The sequence below is a fragment of the Schistocerca nitens genome, chromosome 2, assembly GCF_023898315.1.
Source record: "Schistocerca nitens isolate TAMUIC-IGC-003100 chromosome 2, iqSchNite1.1, whole genome shotgun sequence".
NCBI lineage: Eukaryota > Metazoa > Arthropoda > Insecta > Orthoptera > Acrididae > Schistocerca > Schistocerca nitens.
Window position 1 is genome coordinate 35,803,957 of NC_064615.1, and position 25,740 is coordinate 35,829,696.

The 25,740-nt window shown below is 40.5% G+C and overlaps 1 protein-coding gene across 1 annotated transcript in view; it reads right to left on the minus strand.

The window, feature by feature from the left end:
- LOC126235702 (hexosaminidase D-like) overlaps positions 1–25,740 on the minus strand; it is a 237,332-nt gene that overhangs the window by 76,610 nt on the left and 134,982 nt on the right. Inside the window, exon 8 of the mRNA XM_049944457.1 lies at positions 5,317–5,484. Within this exon, the coding sequence (XP_049800414.1) occupies positions 5,317–5,484 (168 nt within the window). The remainder of the gene's footprint in view (positions 1–5,316; positions 5,485–25,740) is intronic.

Genomic DNA, 25,740 nt, shown 5'->3' on the forward strand with positions numbered 1-25,740 from the left:
TTTGATGAACCCTCAGTCAGGCAATGAGGTATGAACCGCAGAATAATCATGTAGATGTAGATGATGAGCTATGAACACTTCTTCATCTTCAGTACTGTGCTGCAAACTCTTTGCTTTACATATTCTGAGATGTGGTATTATGGACCAAAACAAGGAAATAATGTCCAGGAAACATTGGCGCTAAGGTGAATACCTTAAGAGCTATGAGCATTTACTGATCTTCACTACTGTGAAACACATCTTATTTATTGAACAAGTGGTCATTGCTCTTAAGGCATACATTTTAGAACCCACTTTTATGAAGACATTTTTTCTTGTTTTGATGTATACTATCACCTCCCAAAATATGGGATGCAAAGAGCATGCAGTAGAAGAAATTTGTTTCACAATATTGAAGATGAAGAAGTGGTCATAAGTCTTATTAAAGTATCCATTTTTGGGTCTTTGTTTACTAGACTTTTTGCTTCGAATGATCGTTTCTGTCATATCACTAAATATTGACCATTCCTCCTGGGACACCCTGTATGTAAAGTGAAAACCATACAAAGGCACAGAATTGCACATTGCCCACATTTCATTTCTGTGTTAATGAATGTAATTTTCAGTTTATTATCTTCTGAATCACGAAATGAATTCATTACTGCATAGCATCAAATACTTACACTACTGGCCATTAAAATTGCTACACCAAGAAGAAATGCAGATGATAAATGGGTATTCATTGGACGAATTATTATACTAGAACTGACATGTGATTAAATTTTCATGCAATTTGGGTGTATAGATCCTGAGAAATCAGTACCCAGAACAACCACCTCTGGCCGTAATAACGGCCTTGATACGCCTGGGCATTGAGTCAAACAGAGCTCGGATGGCATGTACAGATACAGCTGTCCATGCAGCTTCAACACGATACCACAGTTCATATTGCGACAAGCCAGTTGCTCGGCCACCATTGACCAGACGTTATCAATTGGTGAGAGATCTGGAGAATGTGCTGGCCAGGGCAGCAGTCGAACATTTTCTGTATCCAGAAAGGCCCCTGCACGACCTGCAACATGCGGTCATGCATTATCCTGCTGAAATGTAGGGTTTCGCAGGGATCGAATGAAGGGTAGAGCCACGGGTTGTAACACATCTGAAATGTAAATTCCACTGTTCAAAGTGCCGTCAATGCGAACAAGAGGTGACCGAGATGTGTAACCAATGGCACCCCATACCATCATGCCAGGTGATACGCCAGTAGGGCGATGATGAATACAAGCTTCCAATGTGCGTTCACCGTGATGTCGGCAAACACGGATGCGACCATCATGATGTTGTATACAGAACCTGCATTCATCCAAAAAAATGACATTTGGCCATTTGTGCACCCAGGTTCATCATTGAGTACACCATCGTAGACGCTCCTGTCTGTGATGCAGCGTCAAGGGTAACCGCAGCCATGGTCTCCGAGCTGATAGTCCATGCTGCTGCAAACGTCGTCGAACTGTTGGTGCAGATGGTTGTTATTTTGCAAACATCCCCATCTGTTGACTCAGGGATCAAGACGTGGCTGCACGATCCGTTACAGCCATGCGGATAAGATGCCTGTCATCTCAACTGCTAGTGATACGAGGCCGTTGGGATCCAGCACGGTGTTCCGTATTACTCTCCTGAACCCACCGATTACATATTCTGCTAACAGTCATTGGATCTTGACCAACGCGAGCAGCAATGTCGTGATACGATAAACCGCAATCACGATAGGCTACAATCCGACCTTTATCAGAGTCGGAAACGTGATGGTACATATTTCTACTCGTTACATGAGGCATCACAACAATGTTTCACCAGGCAACGCCAGTTGATTGCTGTTTGTTTATGAGATGTTTATGTGAATGCTCTGAAAAGCTAATCATTTGCATATCACAGCATCTTCTTCCTGTTGGTTAAATTTTGCGTCTGTAGCACGTCATCTTCGTGGTGTAGCAATTTTAATGGCCAGTAGTGTAGTTAACTGTGTTTCTTCTTGCTTCCATCTCTGCAAACATAATTCTGCATTCTCATCATAGCCATGAATTTTTAAATCTATGCAGCATAAGCCTACACACACACACACACACACACACACACACACACACAAAGTTGATTCTGATATGCAAAGTGTTTGATATCTTACTGTTTGATGAAATTTGGCGCAAGGTTGATTTCCAATCACTTTTTATTCTACTGAAATAAGTTTTGTTGCAAACTATCAAAGTAAGTCTTTTATTCATTTGTATTGTGGGGAAACTGTAATCATGATGGAAAATTAAATATCTGAATATTGCACTTGCCATATGCTGCATGAGCAGAAACTACCAGCACTAGCTTCACTATCCCTGTGCTGAAATTATATAACAGCGGCATTAACAACCGTCTTAAATGTTGGAATGATTCAAAAATGAGGAAGTCTAGATTAAATCTAATTGAATGCCTTTGTAAGAAGTATAAGAAGGAATAATATGTACAAAATCTTGAAAGGCATGGGAATAAAGTACAGAGACATACAGAATTACTTTGAGTAGATGTAAAACAAAACAAATTATTTTTGAAAAGAATGTACAAGAGAGTTCTGCTCCTATCAAATATTGACCTGTACTGAAGAAAAATTTTGGTACGTAGGGTCACATTGTATGGAAGATAAAACTGAAAAACAAGAAAATTGAAACATTTGAAATATGCTACTCAGAAGAAGGCTAAAATTTAAATGGGCAGATATAATACGAAAAACGTATTAGAAAGGATAAGTGAAGAAAGAACTTATGCAAATGGGAAATGTGCTTCCAGGAATAGTGTGACAATCTCACTTACAGTGCTCTGATGGAAGTTTAATAACATTTGGTGACGCTGTCTCCCCTTTATCACAATACAAAATAAGCTGATTGTCTTTGAGCTTTTTTGATGTCCCCCATTCATCCTATATGGTAAGGATCACATATCATGCAGCAGTACACCAGAAGAGATTGGACAAGCTTCTTTAGCAGATTTGTTGGAGTTTCTTAGTGTTCTGCCAAACAACACATTCTTTGGTTTGCCCTTCCTACAATATTTTCTATTTGACAGTTCCAGTTTAGTTTGTTTGTAATTATAATTGCTAGGTATTTAGTTGAACTGAAAGCCTTTAAATTTGAACAATTTATCATGTAACTGAAATTTGACAGTTGTCTTTTAATACTCATGTGCAAGACCTCACACTTTTTGTTATTTAATGTTAATTGCCACTTATCACACCGCACTGATATCTTGCCAAATCATTTTACAATTGGTTTTGAACTTTGATGACTTTACTAGATGGTAAATGACAGCATCATCTTCAAGTAATTTCTGAGGGCTGCTCAGTTTGTCTCCTAAACCATTTAGATAAGTTAGGAATAGAGAGGGCCTAAAACATGTCCTAGGGAAACGCAACAACAACTACTATAACAATAATAATAATAATAATAATAATAATAATAATAATAATGTGGAAAAATACGCTTATCTGCCAGATTTTCACTCATTAATTAATGAAAGAGTGTTTTTTCATACACAAATGTTTCACCAAGTATCTACAGCAAAAGGAACAGAAATTATATACTAATAAATAAAATGTTATGTAACACTTCCCACTGTTGGCAGTGTTATTACTTTATATGCTCTTTGCACTTGTTAGCACCTAGTGCACTATAATTAGTTCAGTTTGTGGAAGGTTTGTGTGATGTAAATGCAACTAGAAAAGCAGCCTGTCCATTGAAAGATAATTAAATCTACGTTAAAATTACTATTGACTTCCACAATAATTCATTCACATATATTTGGGCCTATAATACACAATCTTTTTGTGTTCTGTTTCCAGACAGTACCAATGAGTGCCCTCAAAAAGTCATAAATACAAATTGTCTATACCTTATTAACTGAAAGAAAGCCACCAGATGGTGGAGGCATCAAATCAAATCAAATCAAATCCTCTATAACACACAGGTCAATAGACACACAAACAAACACAAACACACACACGAAATTCAAGCTTTCGCAACAAACTGTTGCCTCATCAGGAAAGAGGGAAGGAGAGGGAAAGACGAAAGGATGTGGGTTTTAAGGGAGAGGGTAAGGAGTCATTCCAATCCCGGGAGTGGAAAGACTTACCTTAGGGGGAAAAAAGGACAGGTATACACTCGCGCACACACACATATCCATCCACACATACACAGACACAAGCAGACATATTTGAAAATGTCTGTGTATGTGTGGATGGATATGTGTGTGTGCGCGAGTGTATACCTGTCCTTTTTTCCCCCTAAGGTAAGTCTTTCCGCTCCCGGGATTGGAATGACTCCTTACCCTCTCCCTTAAAACCCACATCCTTTCGTCTTTCCCTCTCCTTCCCTCTTTCCTGATGAGGCAACAGTTTGTTGCGAAAGCTTGAATTTCGTGTGTATGTTTGTGTTTGTTTGTGTGTCTATTGACCTGCCAGCACTTTTGTTCGGTAAGTCACATCAGCTGTGTTTTTAGATATATTTTTCCCATGTGGAATGTTTCCCTCTATTATATTCCTCTATAACACACAGTGAGAGGAACAATAAATGTGACTGACTGTGGTAATTTATATTTTCAATTTGTATTATTTCAGCTCTGAACTCTTTTTCCAAAGATTTATTAAGCTTTGTGTGTCACATATATCATGGACCGAACAATGTACCACATTTTGTTACTAGTAGATCTGCCAACACTTATGTTTCACAACCCATTCTGACCTGGCCTTCTCCTTTTTGTTCATCTGGCAACCTACAAACTGTGTAGCATGTACTGATTATAAGACTCATTTGTATATTAATTACTCATCCATATATGTGCTACTGTTATTAATAAACTGTATTTTTTCTATATTGTAAAAAAAAAATCTGTAACACCTTGAACTCATTTGCCTTTTCCCAGTTTTTATTTTTATTATGTTAAACCATGTCCAATTTCGTGGTTAATTCCAAACAAAATACTACAAGAAACGGGGATAAAGAGTTTGTTAAAACAGCTAACATGACGTGATATGCACAGTAGAGGGAAAAAATTGTGGAGGCAGACAAAGATTAAAATAGGAGGATCTGGGCAGGGGAGAGGAGTAAGCAGTTAGTGGAAAGTAGGACGTACAACTTCAAGCCAGATATGGACTTGATAATTATTCTCTTAAGGTTAAATTCAATATCTGGATGGTTTACCTGTTTGCAAAATTACTGTTGTTAAAAATAAATATTAACTGACCATCACCACTGATGATTAATACGTTCTGATAATAAGGAATGAAAGCAAACTGTTCACCTTGGATAAGGGTTGAGGAAAAGTGGTGTGTCATAGTAGCCAAGAGCTTTGGCTACAGTTGTATGTATATCACTGCTGTAAGTGCCTGCCATCCAGATTCTCAGACACACAGCGAGACTTGGTAGAGAGGTTGCCAACAGTTCACACATTATCGCATAGTGATCATACCTGGAAAAAAAAAGCATGATATAAGCAAGGGAAAGAAAGAAAAAAGACATTTACATACACTGTGTCCCAGAATGCTTACTCAGATTTAAAGTGATCACAATTCTATAATTAAAACTGACTCATACACAATATTAGACTTACGCACACACATAATCAAAGTTTTCATTCACATATAATTTCATTTCATGCTCTCAATGCGATCACCACTGGTGACACAAAAAATATCGAAACACTACTCTGTCACAAGCCACATATTTTGCAGCATTTGATGGATGATGCATTCAACACTTTGAATGGCTCTTTCATACAATGTGCAAATATCCCTTTTGGTGCATACACCTTGGTCGTAACATATCCAAAACGGAAAGAATTCATCAGGGTGGTGTCTGGTGATCTCGATGACCATGGTATTGAGCCATCCCTTCCAATCCACCAAATCAGACATTCTTAACCCAAAGACTCTTAGATACATGTTGCCCCATGTGGTGGTGTTCATCTAGCTGAAATATTAATGGCGCTGCATCTTCTGGAATTAGGGTATCGCATACTTCTGAAGAATATCCAAGTTAACAGCAACTAATAATACATGTTTCCTGGGAGGAGAGTGGGCTGATGACTTTGTCGTGCATTTGGGCTATCCCTTAGGTGCTGCCTCACAAGCCTTGGCTTTTTGTTACCTCCAATACACACTTTATGTGTATTTACAATGCCAATCAAATGAAGTGTTGCTTCGTTGGCACTACTATTTTTCATTAAAAAATCATTCACTTTGATATGGAATAATATGGTATTTGTAAATTCTTGTCATTGTTCAGAGATTGGAGAGAGTATAATGCCCAATCAACAGCAAGGTCATGAGAGATTCTAGTCTTGTAAAATATGAATTTTGTTCTAAGCAAAGAAGGGAAAGCAGAAAGGTGGAAGGAGTATATAGAGGGTCTATACAAGGCCGATGCACTTGAGGACAATATTATGGAAATGGAAGAGGATGTAGATGAAGATGAAATGGGAGATATGATACTGAGTGAAAAGTTTGACAGACCACTGAAAGACCTAAGTCGAAACAAGGTACCAGGAGTAGACAACATTCCGTTAGAACTACTGACAGCCATGGGAGAGTCAATCCTGACAAAACTCTACCATCTGGTGATCAATATGTATGAGACCAGCGAAATACTGTCAGACTTCAAGAAGAATATAATAATTCCAATCCCAAAGAAAGCAGGTGTTGACATATGTGAAAATTACAGAACTATCACTTTAATAAGTCATGGCTGCAAAATACTGAGGCGAATTCTTTACAGACGAATGGAAGAACTAGTAGAAGCCGACCTCGGGGAAGATCAGTTTGGATTCCGTAGAAATATTGGAACACGTGAGGCAATACTGGCCCTACGACTTATCTTAGAAGCTAGATTAAGGAAAGACAAACCTACGTTTCTAGCATTTGTAGACTTAGAGAAAACTTTTGACAATGTTGACTGGAATACTCTCTTCCAAATTCTGAATGTGGCAGGGGTAAAATCAGGAGCAAAAGGCTATTTACAATTTGTACAGAAACCAGATGGCAGTTATAAGAGTCGAGGGACATGAAAGGGAAGCAGCGGTTGGGAAGGGAGTGAGACAGGGTTGTAGCCTCTCCCCGATGTTATTCAGTCTCTATATTGAGCAAGCAGTGAAGGAAAAAAAAGAAAAATTCGGAGTAGGTATTAAAATCCATGGAAAATGAATAAAAACTTTGAGGTTCGCCGATGACATTGTAATTCTGTCAGAGACAGCAAAGGACTTGGAAGAGCAGTTAAATGGAATGGATAGTGTCTTGCAAGGAGGATATAAGATGAACATCAACAAAATCAAAACGAGGATACTGGAATGTAGTCGAATTATGTCGGGTGATGCTGAGGGAATTAGATTAGGAAATGAGACACTTAAAGTAGTAAAGGAGTTTTGCTATTTGGGGAGTAAAATAACTGATGATGGTCAAAGTAGAGAGGATATAAAATGTAGACTGGCAATGGCAAGGAAAGCGTTTCTGAAGAAGAGAAATTTGTTAACATCGAGTATTGATTTAAGTGTCAGGAAGTCGTTTCTGAAAGTATTTGTATGGAGTGTAGCCATGTATGGAAGTGAAACATGGACGATAAATAGTTTAGACAAGAAGAGAACAGAAGCTTCTGAAATGTGATGCTACAGAAGAATGCTGAAGATTAGATGGATAGATCACATAAATAATAAGGAAGTATTGACTAAGATTGGGGAGAAGAGAAGTTTGTGGCACAACTTGACTAAAAGAAGGGGTCGGTTGGTAGGACATGTTCTGAGGCATCAAGGGATCACCAAATTAGTATTGGAGGGCAGCATGGAGGGTAAAAATTGTAGAGGGAGACCAAGAGATGAATACACTAAGCAGATTCAGATGGATGCAGGTTGCAGTAGGTACTGGGAGATGAAGAAGCTTGCACAGGATAGAGTAGCCTGGAGAGCTGCATCAAACCAGTCTCAGGACTGAAGACCACAACAACAACAACAACAACAACATGAATTTTGTAAGTGTACAGTTGCATCTGTTTGTGCACCAAGCAATTTTGTATTTTTCCTGTAACAATGCTATAATCTTGTGCTTATGTTGATGATGATATTCCCAGTGACAGGTTCAGAAACTGAAACACACTATGATGAAAACTGCATTTTTCAAGATACTAAAAAGAGACTATCATAAACATATAGCATAAGTCAATAGTAATAGCCATTTGGAATCAGAGTAAATGTTCTGATATATAGCAAGTGATTGCAAAAGTTTCCACTCTGTACTCAGTGAAGTTGCTCCATTCCATTGAGCCAAAGTCCAAAACAAATGGAAACAATTCATTTACACTAATTAATATTTCCATTTTTTTCCCATTACAGTATTCCATTCTCGTAAGTAAAAGAAAAATTCAATCAATTTACTAACAAACTTACTCAACTATACAACAAATATATCCCCTTCCCCACCTAAAGATTGAAAAAGAAAGAAAGAAACCTGCACCTTTGCTGAGGAACTAAAACAGCCGATGACTCTCAATGCAAAACTCAGACATGGCTATACATTAACTGGCAAAAGAAATAAACCGGCTGCCCTATGAAAAAACCTGCTGCAGCTTATTCCATTGTCCCTGCCAACAAACTGAACTGGTACTTCACATTATCTACAACCACAACTGAACCACAAATGAAGCAGAGACTCTTTGATTACTTCATCTATAGTCAGGTAGATGCAATATTTTTTGATTTCCGTGAAACACATTTGACTCGGTACCACACATATGCTTACTGACAAAAGTATGGTCGTAAAGGATAACTGAAATTTGTAACTGGATTGAGGAATTTTTGGTAGGGAGGATGAAGCTTGTTATCTTGGATGGAGAATCACTGTCAGATCTAGAAGAAACATAAGGTGTGCCTCAGGGAGGTGTATTGAGACCCTTACTGTTCATGTAGTGTATTAGTGACCTTGCAGACAATACTAATAGTAACCCTAGACTTTTTGCAGATGATGCAGTTATCTATAATGAAGTAATGTCTGAAAGAAGCTGCAAAATATTCAGTAAGATCATGATAAGATTCATGCAGGAAGCAAAGACTGGCAAACTGCTTTAAATGTACAACATGTACAAATACCTGGGAGTAACACTTTGTATGGATATGAAATGGAATGATCACATAGGCTCTGTTGTGGATAAAGTAGCTGGTAGACTTCGGCTTATTGGTAGAAGACTGGGGAAGCGCAATAAGTCTACAGAGGAGATTACGTACAAATCACTTGTGTGACCCATTCTAGACTACTGCTCATGTGTGTGGGCCGGTGCCAAAAAGGACTAACAGTGGATATTGGACATATACAGAGAAGGGCAGCACAAATGGTTCCAGATTTGTTTGACCCTTGGGAGAGTGTCACAGAGGTACTAAAGAAACTGAACTGGTAGACTCTTGAAGAGAGACTTAAACTATCATGAGAAAGTCTACTAACAAATTTTCAAGAACCACCTCTAAATGATGACTCTAGGAATATATTACAACCATGTAAACATTAATCACATGTGGATCGTGATGAAAAGATTAGATTACTTACAGCATGCACAGAGGCATTCAAACAATCTTTCTTTCTGCACTTCATCACTCATTCTTTCCACACTCCGTATATAAATGGAACGGGAAGAAACTCTACTAACTGGTACAATAGAATGTACCCTGCGTCAAGCACTTCATGGTGGTTTGCAGAGTATAGATGTAGATACATGGGGGTACTGTACAACAAAAATTCTATCTAAACCATGTTACATGCAATACCATCAAAAAATCTATCAAGCATATCAGATCAGCAACTACTGGACACGAGCGCATCACAGTTCAAATGGTGAAGCTTATTACTGACCCACTATAACAGATATGTTTACCCACTCCTTAACTGCAAGCATTTCCCCTGAGGCTCTCAAACAGGGACTTGTTAAGCCATTACCAAATAGGATGTAACCACTGCACCCTCTGAATACCAACTCACTTGCATTCTATCAGCACTGTCCAAGGCCTCAGAACATATAGCTCATGATCAGTAACAAACCACCAAACTACAAATGACCTACTAGACGAATACTAATCATGCTTCCATAAACATCTCAGCAGAACATCTGCCTTAATAAAGGTAACAGATGGCTTGAAGCTTGCTGCTGATGCACAAGAGGCAACTACAATGTGCGTCTTAGACTTCAGAAAAGCCTTTGATACTGTCAACTATGACCAATGTGTCACATCTGGCATCAGAAAGTCACAGTGGAGGACATTTCTTTCGGTTAGGTATTAGGTCCTACACCCTTTCCACTGTACATAAATGATGTTTCATCTGTTTTTACCTACTGCAAATACCACATGTACGCTGATGACCTCCAGTTGTGTCTAAGGGCAAAACCAATAAATCTGAAGATTGCTCTCAAGTATCTCAATACCGACCTGTGTGCACTATCAAAATGAGGGCTTAATATAGGGTTAACACTCAACCCACCCGAAACCCAAGCATTACTAGTTGGACATTATAGGCTCATTAGCCTGAAATATTGGAAATCCCTACCATCTTTAACTCAAATTCTCTCCTTCAGCAAAGAGTCTAGCAGTAATAACAGATGAAAATCTAAACTGGACTGAATATGTACCTGCAATATGCAAGAAGGCATCAGAATCTGTCCATCTCTACAAAAATATAAAAAGCTCATCCCTCTTGACCTGAAAAAGAAACTTGTACAAACATTTATACTTCCAGTTATTGATTACAGAGGTGTTATTCTGCAAGGCCTTTCTCAGGAAAGCTCAGGCACTTGGAGCTGGTAATGAATACCTGTGTTCATTATATCTGTGATGTTTGGTACTTTGATCATATTTCACCATCAGATGTGCGCAGACAAGCGCAGAGACTTCAGTACCCTCTATCTTCACCATATCTCTGTCTTATCAATGAACACTGACGATCATATCTCTCCTTGACCTTAGCACTCGTATATGAACAATGTGGCAGATCAAAACATCTGACCTCTATCACAGCAAAATCCTTTCTGTCCCACTCCATCGTTCAGCTGCTTGCTAGAAGCCCTTCTCAGTAGCAGTAACCCTACACTGGAATAACCTCCCACATTATATTAGAGAACTGAATAGCACCTCCAGCTTCAGAATACAGTTAAAGACATATGTAACTAAAGCAACAACAAGGATTACCATTGCCCTGCATGGACTCGTTACCCTGAACATTTCTCTTTCCAACGTGATCTTCCTCATTTCTCAATATCCTTAGTCGATGCACTCTCCTTACATTTCCTTTCTCCAGAACTCACTATATCAGAAAACATCTATTTTTGTACACCTATAAATTCTTCTTCTATCAGCCACTAGTATCATTATTATTTCTTTCCTTTCTCAGACGTTATGTCTGATTAAAAATGGAAAGTGATGCGGTCCTTGATCAAGCGTGACTTCCTTTGAACTGTATGGTATATGTTACATTGCATTTAGGAACTTTCGGATAATTGAACATGTATCAATAATTACAGATTTCTGTAGTTTTATATATACATTTGCATGTAGCTGTATTGCGTTGATGTACTAGTGAATATTGTGTGGTATGACTTCTGTAGTTGATAGTATAATTGGTATAATGTCAACTTTATCCAGATGCCACATGTCCTTGACTTCCTCAGCCAGTTGGATGTATTTTTCAATTTTTTCTCCTGTTTTCTTCTGTATATTTGTTGCATTGGGTATGGATATTTCGATTAGTTGTGTTAATTTCTTCTTTTTATTGGTGAGTATGATGTCAGGTTTGTTATGTGGTGTTGTTTTATCTGTTATAATGGTTCTGTTCCAGTATAATTTGTATTCATCATTCTCCAGTACATTTTGTGGTGCATACTTGTCTGTGGGAATGTGTTGTTTTATTAGTTTATGTTGTATGGCAAGTTGTTGATGTATTATTTTTGCTACATTGTCATGTCTTCTGGGATATTCTGTATTTGCTAGTATTGTACATCCTCTTGTGATGTGATCTACTGTTTCTATTTGTTGTTTGCAAAGTCTGCATTTATCTGTTGTGGTATTGGGATCTTTAATAATATGCTTGCTGTAATATCTGGTGTTTATTGTTTTATCCTGTATTGCAATCATGAATCCTTCCGTCTCACTGTATATATTGCCTTTTCTTAGCCATGTGTTGGATGCGTCTTGATCGATGTGTGGCTGTGTTAGATGATATGGGCGCTTGCGATATAGTGTTTTCTTTTTCCAATTTACTTTCTTCGTATCTGTTGATGTTATGTGATGTAAAGGGTTGTAGAAGTGGTTATGAAATTGCTGTGGTGTAGCCGATGTATTTATATGAGTGACTGCTTGGTGTATTTTGCTAGTGTCTGCTCGTTCTATAAAGAATTTTCTTTAATTGTCTACCTGTCCATAATGTAGGTTTATTATGTCAATAAATCCCCTTCCTCCTTCCTTTCTGCTTAATTTGAATCTTTCTGTTGCTGAATATATGTGATGTATTCTATATTTGTGGCATTGTGATCGTGTAAGTGTATTGAGTGCTTCTAGGTCTGTGTTACTCCATTTCACTACTCCAAATGAGTAGGTCAATATTGGTATAGCAAAAGTATTTATAGCTTTTGTCTTGTTTCTTGCTGTCTATTATTATTATTATTATTATTATTATTATTATTAAGTCTGTGGTAGCAGCTTAGTTCATAGTCAGTATAATTTACTCACACTTCCATTTCAGACACTCAAATAATTTTAATACTATTTGTTATTTTAAAGTAGTTATTTCTTTGGTAACTACAATGTAAAAAAGGTACTACATGTATGAAACCCTGGTCTGATGTAAGTGAGGGCTTGATGGCCCTAATCAGATAAGGTTAAATAAACAAATAAATAAAATAAATTCTCATTAATATAATAGAGGGAAACATTCCACGTGGGAAAAATATATCTACAAACAAAGATGATGTGACTTACCAAACGAAAGCGCTGGCAGGTCGATAGACATACAAACAAACACAAACATACACACAAAATTCAAGCTTTCGCAACAAACTGTTGCCTCATCAGGAAAGAGGGAAGGAGAGGGAAAGACGAAAGGATGTGGGTTTTAAGGGAGAGGGTAAGGAGTCATTCCAATCCCGGGAGCGGAAAGAGTTACCTTAGGGGGAAAAAAGGACAGGTATACACTCTTTTGTGTGGATGGATATGTGTGTGTGTGCGAGTGTATACCCGTCCTTTTTTCCCCCTAAGGTAAGTCTTTCCGCTCCCGGGATTGGAATGACTCCTTACCCTCTCCCTTAAAACCCACATCCTTTCATCTTTCCCTCTCCTTCCCTCTTTCCTGATGAGACAACAGTTTGTTGCAAAAGCTTGAATTTTGTGTGTTTGTTTGTGTGTCTATCGACCTGCCAGTGCTTTCGTTTGGTAAGTCACATCATCTTTGTTTTTAGATATGTAAAATAAATTCTCAATATTCTTGGAGGGATCCACTTACTATTTCCACACACAGTACCACCAAGACTGAAACTTTCACTCTATATCAGTGTGTTCATATCACTGAATCTTCCTGACAAATTAAATCTGCATGCCGAACAGGGCTCAGACACAAATCTTTGCCTTTTTGTACCGACTCAGTTTGGAAACATAGGAGACATGCATGAAAATTGAGATGTAACACTACTATTGTTTTAGAATATATCACTGGTTACTGTTAAAACAATGTCAGCTCATAACAGGTCAGTTAGTTTGTTTAAAGTGAGTATTTAAAGAAACGGAATTGTTAAAAAATGAAAATTTAACATGAAGGTTTTTTATGTTCTTCATAATGGCTTAACAACAATTCTTCAAATCACATCATTCACTTCTTTTGTAATCAATCAGTTTCAGGAGAGAGCATTTACAGTTGGTTTGGTAGGTGATGAATTTTACGAACACCAACCAAAATCAGCAGTTCTTTAAAAAAAAAATTACGTTTTGTACAATATAATTGAGGAAGTCTGGCATGTGATGTACTATGCGCCAGAGCAATTTCTAAGCATATCGAAGACTGCAGTATATTTGATTTTGTATGAACATTTAGCAGTGAAGAAAACAAAAAGTTCCCAATGGATTCTGCATAATTCAACTGATGATCATAAACAGAGTCATATTTATTGATGTACAGAAATACAAAATTCCACCAAGGAAATGCAAAATCTGTACACAACATCATAACAAGACTAAAAACTCAGATACATTCACTTGAGCCAGAAACTAAGCAGCAGTCAACTGTCCGGATGTCCCATGAAAAATCAAAACCATAAAAAGTGGTTATTTGTGAAGCACTTCCTCAAAAACCATCACTTGTTTCTGTGGTTCCACTGGACATATGACCATTAGTTTTGAGGATCAAAGCACAATTTGTTTCCCACAAGTCATTGATGAAATCAGGAAAAACAACTGAAAACTTCACTTCATTCTTCACTGTAACTATGTCAGTTTTCACACAGCATGTCAAATAGTTCGTTATTTGACAGAGAAAAACATCAAATTAATGTCTCATTGTCTGTATTCATCTGATTTATCAGCTAATGATTTCTCTTCGTTCCCTGATGTCAAATAAAAAATCGATAAACAATGGTTTTGATCACTTCAAGAAGCTGTTGAAGCCTTTCAAAACTATGTTTTTGAAGAGCCAACATCAGAGTGGAAAAAAGTCCCAGAATTGGTTTTAACTTAGGCAAAATTGTATAAATATTAAAGTTGAATATTTCAAGAAACAAGAAAGTAATTTGTACAAAAATAATGTTTTGTGTAATTGTTTTTTCATTAAAAATAAAAACTTAACTGGTGGCCTTCCGAAGACATAGAGATCTGGACTCAAGTTCTGGTAAGGAACATAGTTGTCATCAGTTGGGAAGCTTGACTATAGCTAAATTATATGCTGATGAGTACAGATGCTTGCATAACACTGAAATTCACACACACATTTTTTGTTATCTTGGTCTGGTCTGGTGAACACTTTCCAAAATGTAACACAGAAGGCTGGACTCAACTTAAAACTCTTTAGTGAAGCATTTGTCACTACTGACACAACTGACAGAGTAAAACTGTGTGCTGGACTGACACATGATCTAAGTTCTTTACATTCCCAGAACAAATTTCAATGAACTGAGCTACTGAGTATGGCTACCAATCCAATTCATTGCTGCAGCTTTTCACTGATTCTTTACCAGACTATGCTTTTAAGATTTCTCTTCCTTATGCTGTTTTTCCACTATCTGCAGCTTAATTTTAGATGTACTATATTTACTATTATTTGATATAACTTTTCACCACTTCTCAAACTATCAGCACAGGTTCAAGATATATTGCTATTGTGAAACACAGATTGCGCTTTTCATATTATATGTGGGAAATAGCAAATGCAAGTGAAAGAGCAGATTCCTTCTTCCTAAATTTCTGAACATTATCACATTGTCAACTGATAAGTCATATATAACTATATGAAGTATTTTGTCACATATATGATTGGCTCACAGAATTTTCAACTGTATATTTTGAGGTGCTATTATATTGCTCAATGCTGATGCAGTTGTTTACAAGAGGATATCATCACTGGATGGTTGTTAGGAAATGAATAACTCAAAGGTTATACGTGTACAGAATGGCAGCTCCTTTTAAATTTCATGAGGTGCAGAATAATGCTTATACACAAGGCAAATAATACAATAGTATCCCATTACACCGTCAGTTGTCAGCCTTTGGAGTTTGCCGTTTAGTACAAATAATGGTAATATCATTTGCAATGAACACAAGAAATCAGTTATGTGGCATGGGAATGGAATACTAGATTTGTTGGGAGGATACCTAAAACTGCAGTGGATGCATATAAGATGCCAGTGCAACTTATTTTAGAATGCAGTTCAAATGATTAATTGCCTTATCAAGCTCACTTGATAATACACTCCTGGAAATTGAAATAAGAACACCGTGAATTCATTGTCCCAGGAAGGGGAAACTTTATTGACACATTCCTGGGGTCAGATACATCACATGATCACACTGACAGAACCACAGGCACATAGACACAGGCAACAGAGCATGCACAATGTCGGCACTAGTACAGTGTATATCCACCTTTCGCAGCAATGCAGGCTGCTATTCCCCCATGGAGACGATCGTAGAGATGCTGGATGTAGTCCTGTGGAACGGCTTGCCATGCCATTTCCACCTGGCGCCTCAGTTGGACCAGCGTTCGTGCTGGATGTGCAGACCGCGTGAGACGACGCTTCATCCAGTCCCAAACATGCTCAATGGGGGACAGATCCGGGGATCTTGCTGGCCAGGGTAGTTGACTTACACCTTCTAGAGCACGTTGGGTGGCACGGGATACATGCGGACGTGCATTGTCCTGTTGGAACAGCAAGTTCCCTTGCCGGTCTAGGAATGGTAGAACGATGGGTTCGATGACGGTTTGGATGTACCGTGCACTATTCAGTGTCCCCTCGACGATCACCAGTGGTGTACGGCCAGTGTAGGAGATCGCTCCCCACACCATGATGCCGGGTGTTGGCCCTGTGTGCCTCGGTCGTATGCAGTCCTGATTGTGGCGCTCACCTGCACGGCGCCAAACACGCATACGACCATCATTGGCACCAAGGCAGAAGCGACTCTCATCGCTGAAGACGACACGTCTCCCTTCGTCCCTCCATTCGCACCTGTCGCGACACCACTGGAGGCGGGCTGCACGATGTTGGGGCGTGAGCGGAAGACGGCCTAATGGTGTGCCGGACCGTAGCCCAGCTTCATGGAGACGGTTGCGAATGGTCCTCGCTGATACCCCAGGAGCAACAGTGTCCCTAATTTGCTGGGAAGTGGCGGTGCGGTCCCCTACGGCACTGCGTAGGATCCTACGGTCTTGGCGTGCATCCGTGCGTCGCTGCGGTCCGGTCCCAGGTCGACGGGCACGTGCACCTTCCGCCGACCACTGGCGACAACATCGATGTACTGTGGAGACCTCACGCCCCACGTGTTGAGCAATTCGGCGGTACGTCCACCCGGCCTCCCGCATGCCTACTATACGCCCTCGCTCAAAGTCCGTCAACTGCACATACGGTTCACGTCCACGCTGTCGCGGCATGCTACCAGTGTTAAAGACTGCGATGGAGCTCCGTATGCCACGGCAAACTGGCTGACACTGACGGCGGCGGTGCACAAATGCTGTGCAGCTAGCGCCATTCGACGGCCAACACCGCGGTTCCTGGTGTGTCCGCTGTGCCGTGCGTGTGATCATTGCTTGTACAGCCCTCTCGCAGTGTCCGGAGCAAGTATGGTGGGTCTGACACACCGGTGTCAATGTGTTCTTTTTTCCATTTCCAGGAGTGTAGGTGTAAGGGGAACTATGGGGTATCCACAGAAATTTCTGCAAAACGAGGGGGGTTTGGGGGTGGGAAGGTACTTTCTGGAGGTAAATTACAATTCTATCTAAAAATCAAACATGCTGTTCTCATACAAGTACACTAATAACATCTTCCTTTTAACATTAATATTGGTATTTATGATGCTTTTCTTCAGCTTAATTTCGTTAAATCATACCAGTAAACAGAAAGAGTATTCAAGAAAATGATTCACAAATTGGGAAATGAAGCTAGAAAGCATGAGGGAGGATCAGAAAGTAATGCACAATAATTTTTCTCTCTTCTGGTATAGTTGGAACGTTAAAATTTGACAATGATATAGTTTGAAATTTGCACTACAGATGGTATTTTATTTTCACTTGTAGCTCTAGCAATAGCCGCCTGAACTATGAAATAAACACAACGTGCCTGTTATGGTTGTCAGTTCATGAAGAGCAGCGAAGTGTAGTTCAATACTTGTGGGCATAAACCGAGTGAAATTCACAGGGATACTGCTGTCATGTATGGGGACGTCTGTATAGGCCATAGCAATGTCTCCAAGTGGTGTGAATTCTTCCAAGAACACGACTTGAAGCTCAGTGATTCGTCATGCTCCAGGCAGCTAGTAACAGCCCCACAGAATTACGGAGCCACCGAGGCGTCACTTTTGGATGAGCAGTGCGTGCGACTGCGAACCTTATTGCAGCAATTCAACATTTCCTATGGTGCAGTGTATGATATTGTTCATTACACATTGAAATTTCTTACCGTTAGTGCTGACTGGTTGCCTAAGAACCTGACAGACAGCCACAAGGACCAGTGAATGATAACAAGCTTGCATTACTTAGCGTGTTAGGAATCATCACCAGTGATGAGTCGTGGGCATACCACTACGTGCTCAAAACCAAATAGGCCTCTACTGAGTGGAAACTCGCTGCTCCCCAGTATGAAAAAAATTCATAGTGACTCAGTCTGCTAGGGAAGTGTTTGTGACAGTATTCTGGGATATGCATGGTGTGTTATTGGTGGACTTTGCTAAACATGGGACCACTGTAATTGCTGCACCCTACGTTAAAACTCTGGCAAAGTTCTGTTTTGCCCTTTGTGACAAATGTCACAACATTAATGCTGACAATGTCAAACTTCTCATGAAAATGTTTGTCCCCATGTTACTGCTCCTGTTCGTGAGAAAATCACCAAATTTGGGTGGGAGCTGCTACGGCACCCACCGTACCTTGCACCGTTGGCATTTCATCTGTTTGATCCCGTGAAGAAATTCCTAGCTAGCCAACTCTTTGCAATGGATGTAGAAGTAAAATCGGCAGTCCGCAGATAGCTATACTCCGACCAAATGGACTTCTACGTACAAGGTATATTGAAACTGTTACTACAATGGAAGAAATGTGTTGAGAATGTTGGTGACTATGTAGAAAAGTAGGAAAAAGATGTGAGTTCATTTGTGATTTTTTTAAATTCATTTTGTTACCTATTAAACTTTTTGGTAATAAAATTATTGTGCATTACTTTCCAATCTACCCTTGTATTTGTATGATAACAGATAATGCAGAAAGAACAGAAAGGAACGGATGGGAATCCACAGCTTACAACCAGACAATGCATTGTGGTAATCCAATGGCAAAAGATGAAAATTTGTGCCAGACCGGGACTAAAACCTGGACTTCTCATGAGTGGTTGCCTTAACTGTTGTGGCCATCCAGACACGGTCCCTGACCAATTCAAATTTCCAACATGTCACACACTGCAGTGCACCATTCCTCAACCATTAACCACCTACTACCAATAAAACAGACGCCACTCAAATACACTCCTGGAAATGGAAAAAAGAACACATCGACACCGGTGTGTCAGACCCACCATACTTGCTCCGGACACTGCGAGAGGGCTGTACAAGCAATGATCACACGCACGGCACAGCGGACACACCAGGAACCGCGGTGTTGGCCGTCGAATGGCGCTAGCTGCGCAGCATTTGTGCACCGCCGCCGTCAGTGTCAGCCAGTTTGCCGTGGCATACGGAGCTCCATCGCAGTCTTTAACACTGGTAGCATGCCGCGACAGCGTGGACGTGAACCGTATGTGCAGTTGACGGACTTTGAGCGAGGGCATATAGTGGGCATGCGGGAGGCCGGGTGTACGTACCGCCGAATTGCTCAACACGTGGGGCGTGAGGTCTCCACAGTACATCGATGTTGTCGCCAGTGGTCGGCGGAAGGTGCACGTGCCCGTCGACCTGGGACCGGACCGCAGCGACGCACGGATGCACGCCAAGACCGTAGGATCCTACGCAGTGCTGTAGGGGACCGCACCGCCACTTCCCAGCAAATTAGGGACACTGTTGCTCCTGGTGTATCGGCGAGGACCATTCGCAACCGTCTCCATGAAGCTGGGCTACGGTCCCGCACACTGTTAGGCCGTCTTCCGCTCACGCCCCAACATCGTGCAGCCCGCCTCCAGTGGTGTCGCGACAGGCGTGAATGGAGGGACGAATGGAGACGTGTCGTCTTCAGCGATGAGAGTCGCTTCTGCCTTGGTGCCAATGATGGTCGTATGCGTGTTTGGCGCCGTGCAGGTGAGCGCCACAATCAGGACTGCATACGACCGAGGCACACAGGGCCAACACCCGGTATCATGGTGTGGGGAGCGATCTCCTACACTGGCCGTACACCACTGGTGATCGTCGAGGGGACACTGAATAGTGCACGGTACATCCAAACCGTCATCGAACCCATCGTTCTACCATTCCTAGACCGGCAAGGGAACTTGCTGTTCCAACAGGACAATGCACGTCCGCATGTATCCCGTGCCACCCAACGTGCTCTAGAAGGTGTAAGTCAACTACCCTGGCCAGCAAGATCTCCGGATCTGTCCCCCATTGAGCATGTTTGGGACTGGATGAAGCGTCGTCTCACGCGGTCTGCACGTCCAGCACGAACGCTGGTCCAACTGAGGCGCCAGGTGGAAATGGCATGGCAAGCCGTTCCACAGGACTACATCCAGCATCTCTACGATCGTCTCCATGGGAGAATAGCAGCCTGCATTGCTGCGAAAGGTGGATATACACTGTACTAGTGCCGACATTGTGCATGCTCTGTTGCCTGTGTCTATGTGCCTGTGGTTCTGTCAGTGTGATCATGTGATGTATCTGACCCCAGGAATGTGTCAATAAAGTTTCCCCTTCCTGGGACAATGAATTCACGGTGTTCTTATTTCAATTTCCAGGAGTGTACGTACATTGCTAGAAAATATTCACAAAGGATATTTTTATTTGTACATCAGTGTGGTTGTGTTGATACAAAAAGAAGTTGAAATACAAAATACCAGAAGAGCTGAGACAATTCTGCTGGATATTACTAAAAATAACAAGTAATGAAGTGCCACTGATTAGTCCTCAAAAGTAGAGAAACAGGAAATAAAACTTCAAAAAATGGTTACTGAACTTGAAAGACATCTATAAGGTGTTTAATAAATACATTCACAAACTTCAGGAAGCACATTTCTCACTCTGAAAGAAGAATAGGAACTAGAAGAAGAAGAAGAAGAAGAAGAAGAAGAAGAAGGTTAGAAATATATGTCAAAAAAATCATTTGTTTTATGAGTATAATCAATATTTAAAATTATTGCTTACAAAGTGAAATGCAACAAATGAAGTGTGTAAAATTCATTTTGTTACTAAATCTTGTGATAATATTTTTAAAAAAGTCAATCTGCTGATGCACCCATTGTATTTTATATTGTTTGAATTTGCGATTAATGTGTCTTAAATATTCCATGCGTGTAGTAGCAGTGTGTTACTATATCCTACAAACTTTCTAATTAACTATGGTAGAACATTAAATTTATGGGCGGATAAATTTCATTTTCATGTGTTGCTACATGAATGGTAACAGGGATGTAGCTGTACTAAAACTAAAACCAAACTGTCTGAACAGGCCTCAGAAGGCCCAACAGTACTGAATGACTGCCATGTCATACTCAGCTGACAGGCATCACTGGATATGGAGGAGCATGTGGTCAGCACACCACTCAGTTTTGTGACCGGAGCTGCTACTTCTCATAAGACTAGCTCCTCAACTGTCCTCACAAGGGCTGAGTGTACCCCGGTTGCCAACAGTGCTTGGCAGACCTCACACCTGGATGGTCACTCATCCAAGTACTAGCCAAGCCCAACAGCACTTGATTTCAGTGATCGGATGGGAACTGGTGTTACCACTGCAGCAAAGCCATTGGATCATGTGGCTGTACAGTAACATAAAATTGTGTTTCCAGATAAAATGCAGCTGAGCTGTCTAATCTTTGCTACTGTTCCATTGGTCGGTCGGTTGGTTGCTGTGGTGGAGGAGACCAGACAGCGAGGTCATCAGTCTCGTCGGATTAGGGAAGGACGGGGAAGGAAGTCGGCCGTGCCCTTTCAAAGGAACCATCCCGGCATTTGCCTGGAGCGATTTAGGGAAATCACGGAAAACCTAAATCGGGATGGCCGGACGCGAGATTGAACACTGTTCAATTCTGCATTGCTGAGAGAGGATCCATCGCACAACAAACAGTGGATTGAGTATGACAGATTGCTAGTATGCCTGACCAAAAAGAATACACTGTGCATTCTGTTGATGAAGATCACAGTATAATCCCTTCACATGTCATTGTGGCATGTGATACATGTTGTAGTATCACATGGAGAGCACCCCCAACACAACCCTACGATCCTGAACATGAGAAAATTTTTGCTTTATCGTTTGGTGCTCACACTGTTAATCTGTTGCTTATCCCGTCTTGTTTGTAGACGAGACAGCATTTGGAGGGAATGGAATAATAAATTTTCACAGTCAGTTTCGGTGAGTGAATATAAAATCTTCATTGTATAATTCAGGCTCGAAATGATCATCAGTTTAACATTAATGTGCGGTCTGAAAAGATGACTGTTTGTTAGGTTCATTTCGTCTAGCTTGTAAGACAGATACTGTACACAAGGACTTTGTTGAATGCACTTTTTTGAGACATTTCACGGATGAGTCCCTAAAAATAAGAGGAAGCATATAGTTTATTCATAATGGGTAGGAACTGGAAAAATTCGCATTTTTCGATAAATGCGAAATAAATGCGAATTACTTAATAGACGCTAGTTCATAGCTAATTGTATCCACATGAGCTATTTTATCAGAGATGGTTTGAAACCGTTTTATTTTCTGCCTATAAATATCGAAAATGTAACCAATTTTCAGTTACTAGTATTGCACATCATCTGGCGAAGCCTAGCTGGAAAAGATAATGTAGACGAGAACCTGTTTGTCGAATAAAAAGTGTACGAACTACGAACGTAACGATGTATCAATGTGCAGAATGATTTGGCGTCATGCCAATTGTGAACAGTTGAATGGCGCAGTTAAGATACACGCCATGTAATGCAACGTAGTAGTACTCAGCCGCGGGACCTAGCATTTTACAACTAAGGAACGCGAACGTTTTTTTATTAGCCAAAATTCGAATGATGATAACATGCGAAAACTTTTAACGTGGCAAATTATGTGGCGAATGTTTTGAACTGTGGTCGCATCGAATGCAGCTAAAAGTTGTGCCTGAACTACGTAGTTAACAACACTTTCTAACTTGAACACGCAATTGCGCTGTAGCCGTACCCGAATGCCTTGCGTAGTGCGTTGTTCGTTGTTTTCTTTCCGCATTTTGAAAAAAAGTGAAGCGACTTCTCCTTGTCTATCACGGATTTCGACCACCACCCTTACAACACCAGAAGAGATCCCCTGTGACAATGCGTCTGGGCCGCTGTAGGCCGCTGCTCTGCTATAGTGAAGTGGGGCTTGTTTCCGTGCACCTGTATTGAATGCCCACGGAAGGTCTAAATTAATAGTCTGCAGATTTAGTAACATCAAATCTGGGGTGGGGAGAAAGACAAGTAAAGTCCAGAAATACTTAATTCGGCGATGCTTCAGTTCACTGGCGGGAAAATGCTGCTGCTTTTCGACAGAACAAACATTACTGAAAGGTGAAATACTGCCAAACCAAGAAAACAAAGGCCATTTCGGCACAAAAGGCGTTGGAAGTTTTTGCAAAAGCAAACAATCCAATCAAAATTTTCCCAATCCCCACTTTTTTCAACAGTCGGTTTCAAACAACTAAGACTTTGTTCGTCTTCACTCAAGTAGGGTGATAACATTTTATATTAGCACATCTAATCACTTACAAACACAAAATAGATAGGAATTTTGCCAAAAGCAGATGCGAACAGATAAATGTGAATTTTGCCAAGAACAGAGGCTACATTTTCTGTCCCTAATAATGGGACTCATCCGCATTTCAATCATACTGCTCGCGATGCACTGTATGGTATTACTGAAGACAGTTGGATAGAATGGGAGGGCCAGTTCCATGGTCAGGGCATTCCCAAAAGTTCAGTCCTTTGTCATGTGAGCTGTGGAACCACCCAGGTCAATGTCATGTGACTAGGGCCTTCCGTCGGGTAGACCGTTCGCCAGGTGCAAGTCTTTCGACTGGATGCCACTTCGGCGACTTGCACCTCGATGGGGATGAAATGATGAGTAGGACAACACAACACCCAGTCCCTGAGTGGAGAAAATCTCCGACCCAGCCGGGAATTGAACCCGGGCCCTTAGGATTGACATTCTGTAGCGCTGATCACTCAGCTACCGGGGGCGGACACCCAAGTCAATTGGTTTATGGAACATACATTCTTCATGTGGAGATGATTAATTAAAAAGTAATGAAAGTCTTCAAAACTATTTCCCGCTTGTGAAATTGAGATATATCTTTAAATGATTCTTTTTCCTTTTTCAGTCAGAAAGACCCTCCTCCCCACTTAACTGTTGAACTTTTGTAAAAATATTTGTCACATCCAGAACAGCTCCTCCTTTCCTTGCAAAAATTCAAATATGACCGTATTAATACATTTTTCACATTAGTCCCAAGACTTCTATTTTTTCACATTGAATGACTTAGTTTAAAGTGGAAAAAATGTGTGCTAAAAGCTGCATACTTTAGGTTGGTGATGTAAAGTGTAATTCAGCTCTATAATACATCCATACTGCTGGCCATTAGAATTGCAGTACCACGACGACGGTATACACGACCACCAAATTGCCATGAAGTTTACTACATATATCTGATCAGCATTTCAATGCAACTGCACACAATAGGTAGGAGTAATGCCATTTATATACTGTATATAAGGAACTATTACACAGCAGGTACCTCATTAAAAATCACATTTTAATGTTGTTTGCTTGAGAGGTCACGTTATGCTTCATGTAAGAATGACAAACGCCTGTCAGCAACTCTTGGGACAGCAGCAGGACCACGAGCTGTTGAGATGGAAGATTTTTTCCCCACAATATTGGTGCTTGTGTTGTCAGCACTCATGACTGTCATGCGAATATGAGCTCTCAAAGGACCCGTGTGACTAGTACCCAAGAGGCCAACCGTACTGTTCACTCGGCTGCACAGCATTGTACAGCCAGGTGACATATCTTGAGTCAGGAAATGGGATTATTTACAATGATACAAGTATCTACACACAAACATAGTGCAACAATGTCTGGAGCATCACAGACTGTCCAGATAGTGACCACTGTATCAGCTTCCTTTGACACGAGAGTAGAGAGAGAGCAGAGCTGACAGTGGAACATCCACTGACAACTCTGGACACAGCAGCAGTATCATATCAACTTTTCAGACAAGTTCTGGTTTCTACAACATATGGTCCCAGCACTGGTAAAGTTCACTGGGGACAACACTGGTCGAGTTTAGCATTGGGGCTAAGACTTTTTCTCAGCATACGGAGTTGTGGCACTAGGTTTGTTACGGACATTCTGCAATTCTCAGTCTAAAATCAATCCGTCGCAGTATACAGTTGAGGTTGGAGGGACTTTGTTTCCACTGGGTGATACTACCGCCACAGAGGCAATGTCAAAAGGTGCACTGATCGTGAACGTGTTGCCAACTGCACTGTGTACACGCATACTAAAGGTGTGTTTTCACGATAATGTACTGTCAAGTATACGGATATTAGTTCGGGTTTCTGTAGGTACACATTTATCACAAGAAATGTTATGTTTGGCTGAGCCACTTGAAAATAATGAGCATTTTCATTTAATGCGCCATTTTGTATGCAGAAGCGTAGCAGGCATAACTATTGTGAATGGTGAATATATGGTTCCGGTTAGCCACAAGCATGCCGTCACTGGGTCTGCACTGCATGACAAATTGGGTCGTCTGCAGGGCAGTGGCTGGAAAGCTATGGAAGCAGTACTGTTAATACATTACAGATTTCTTTAAT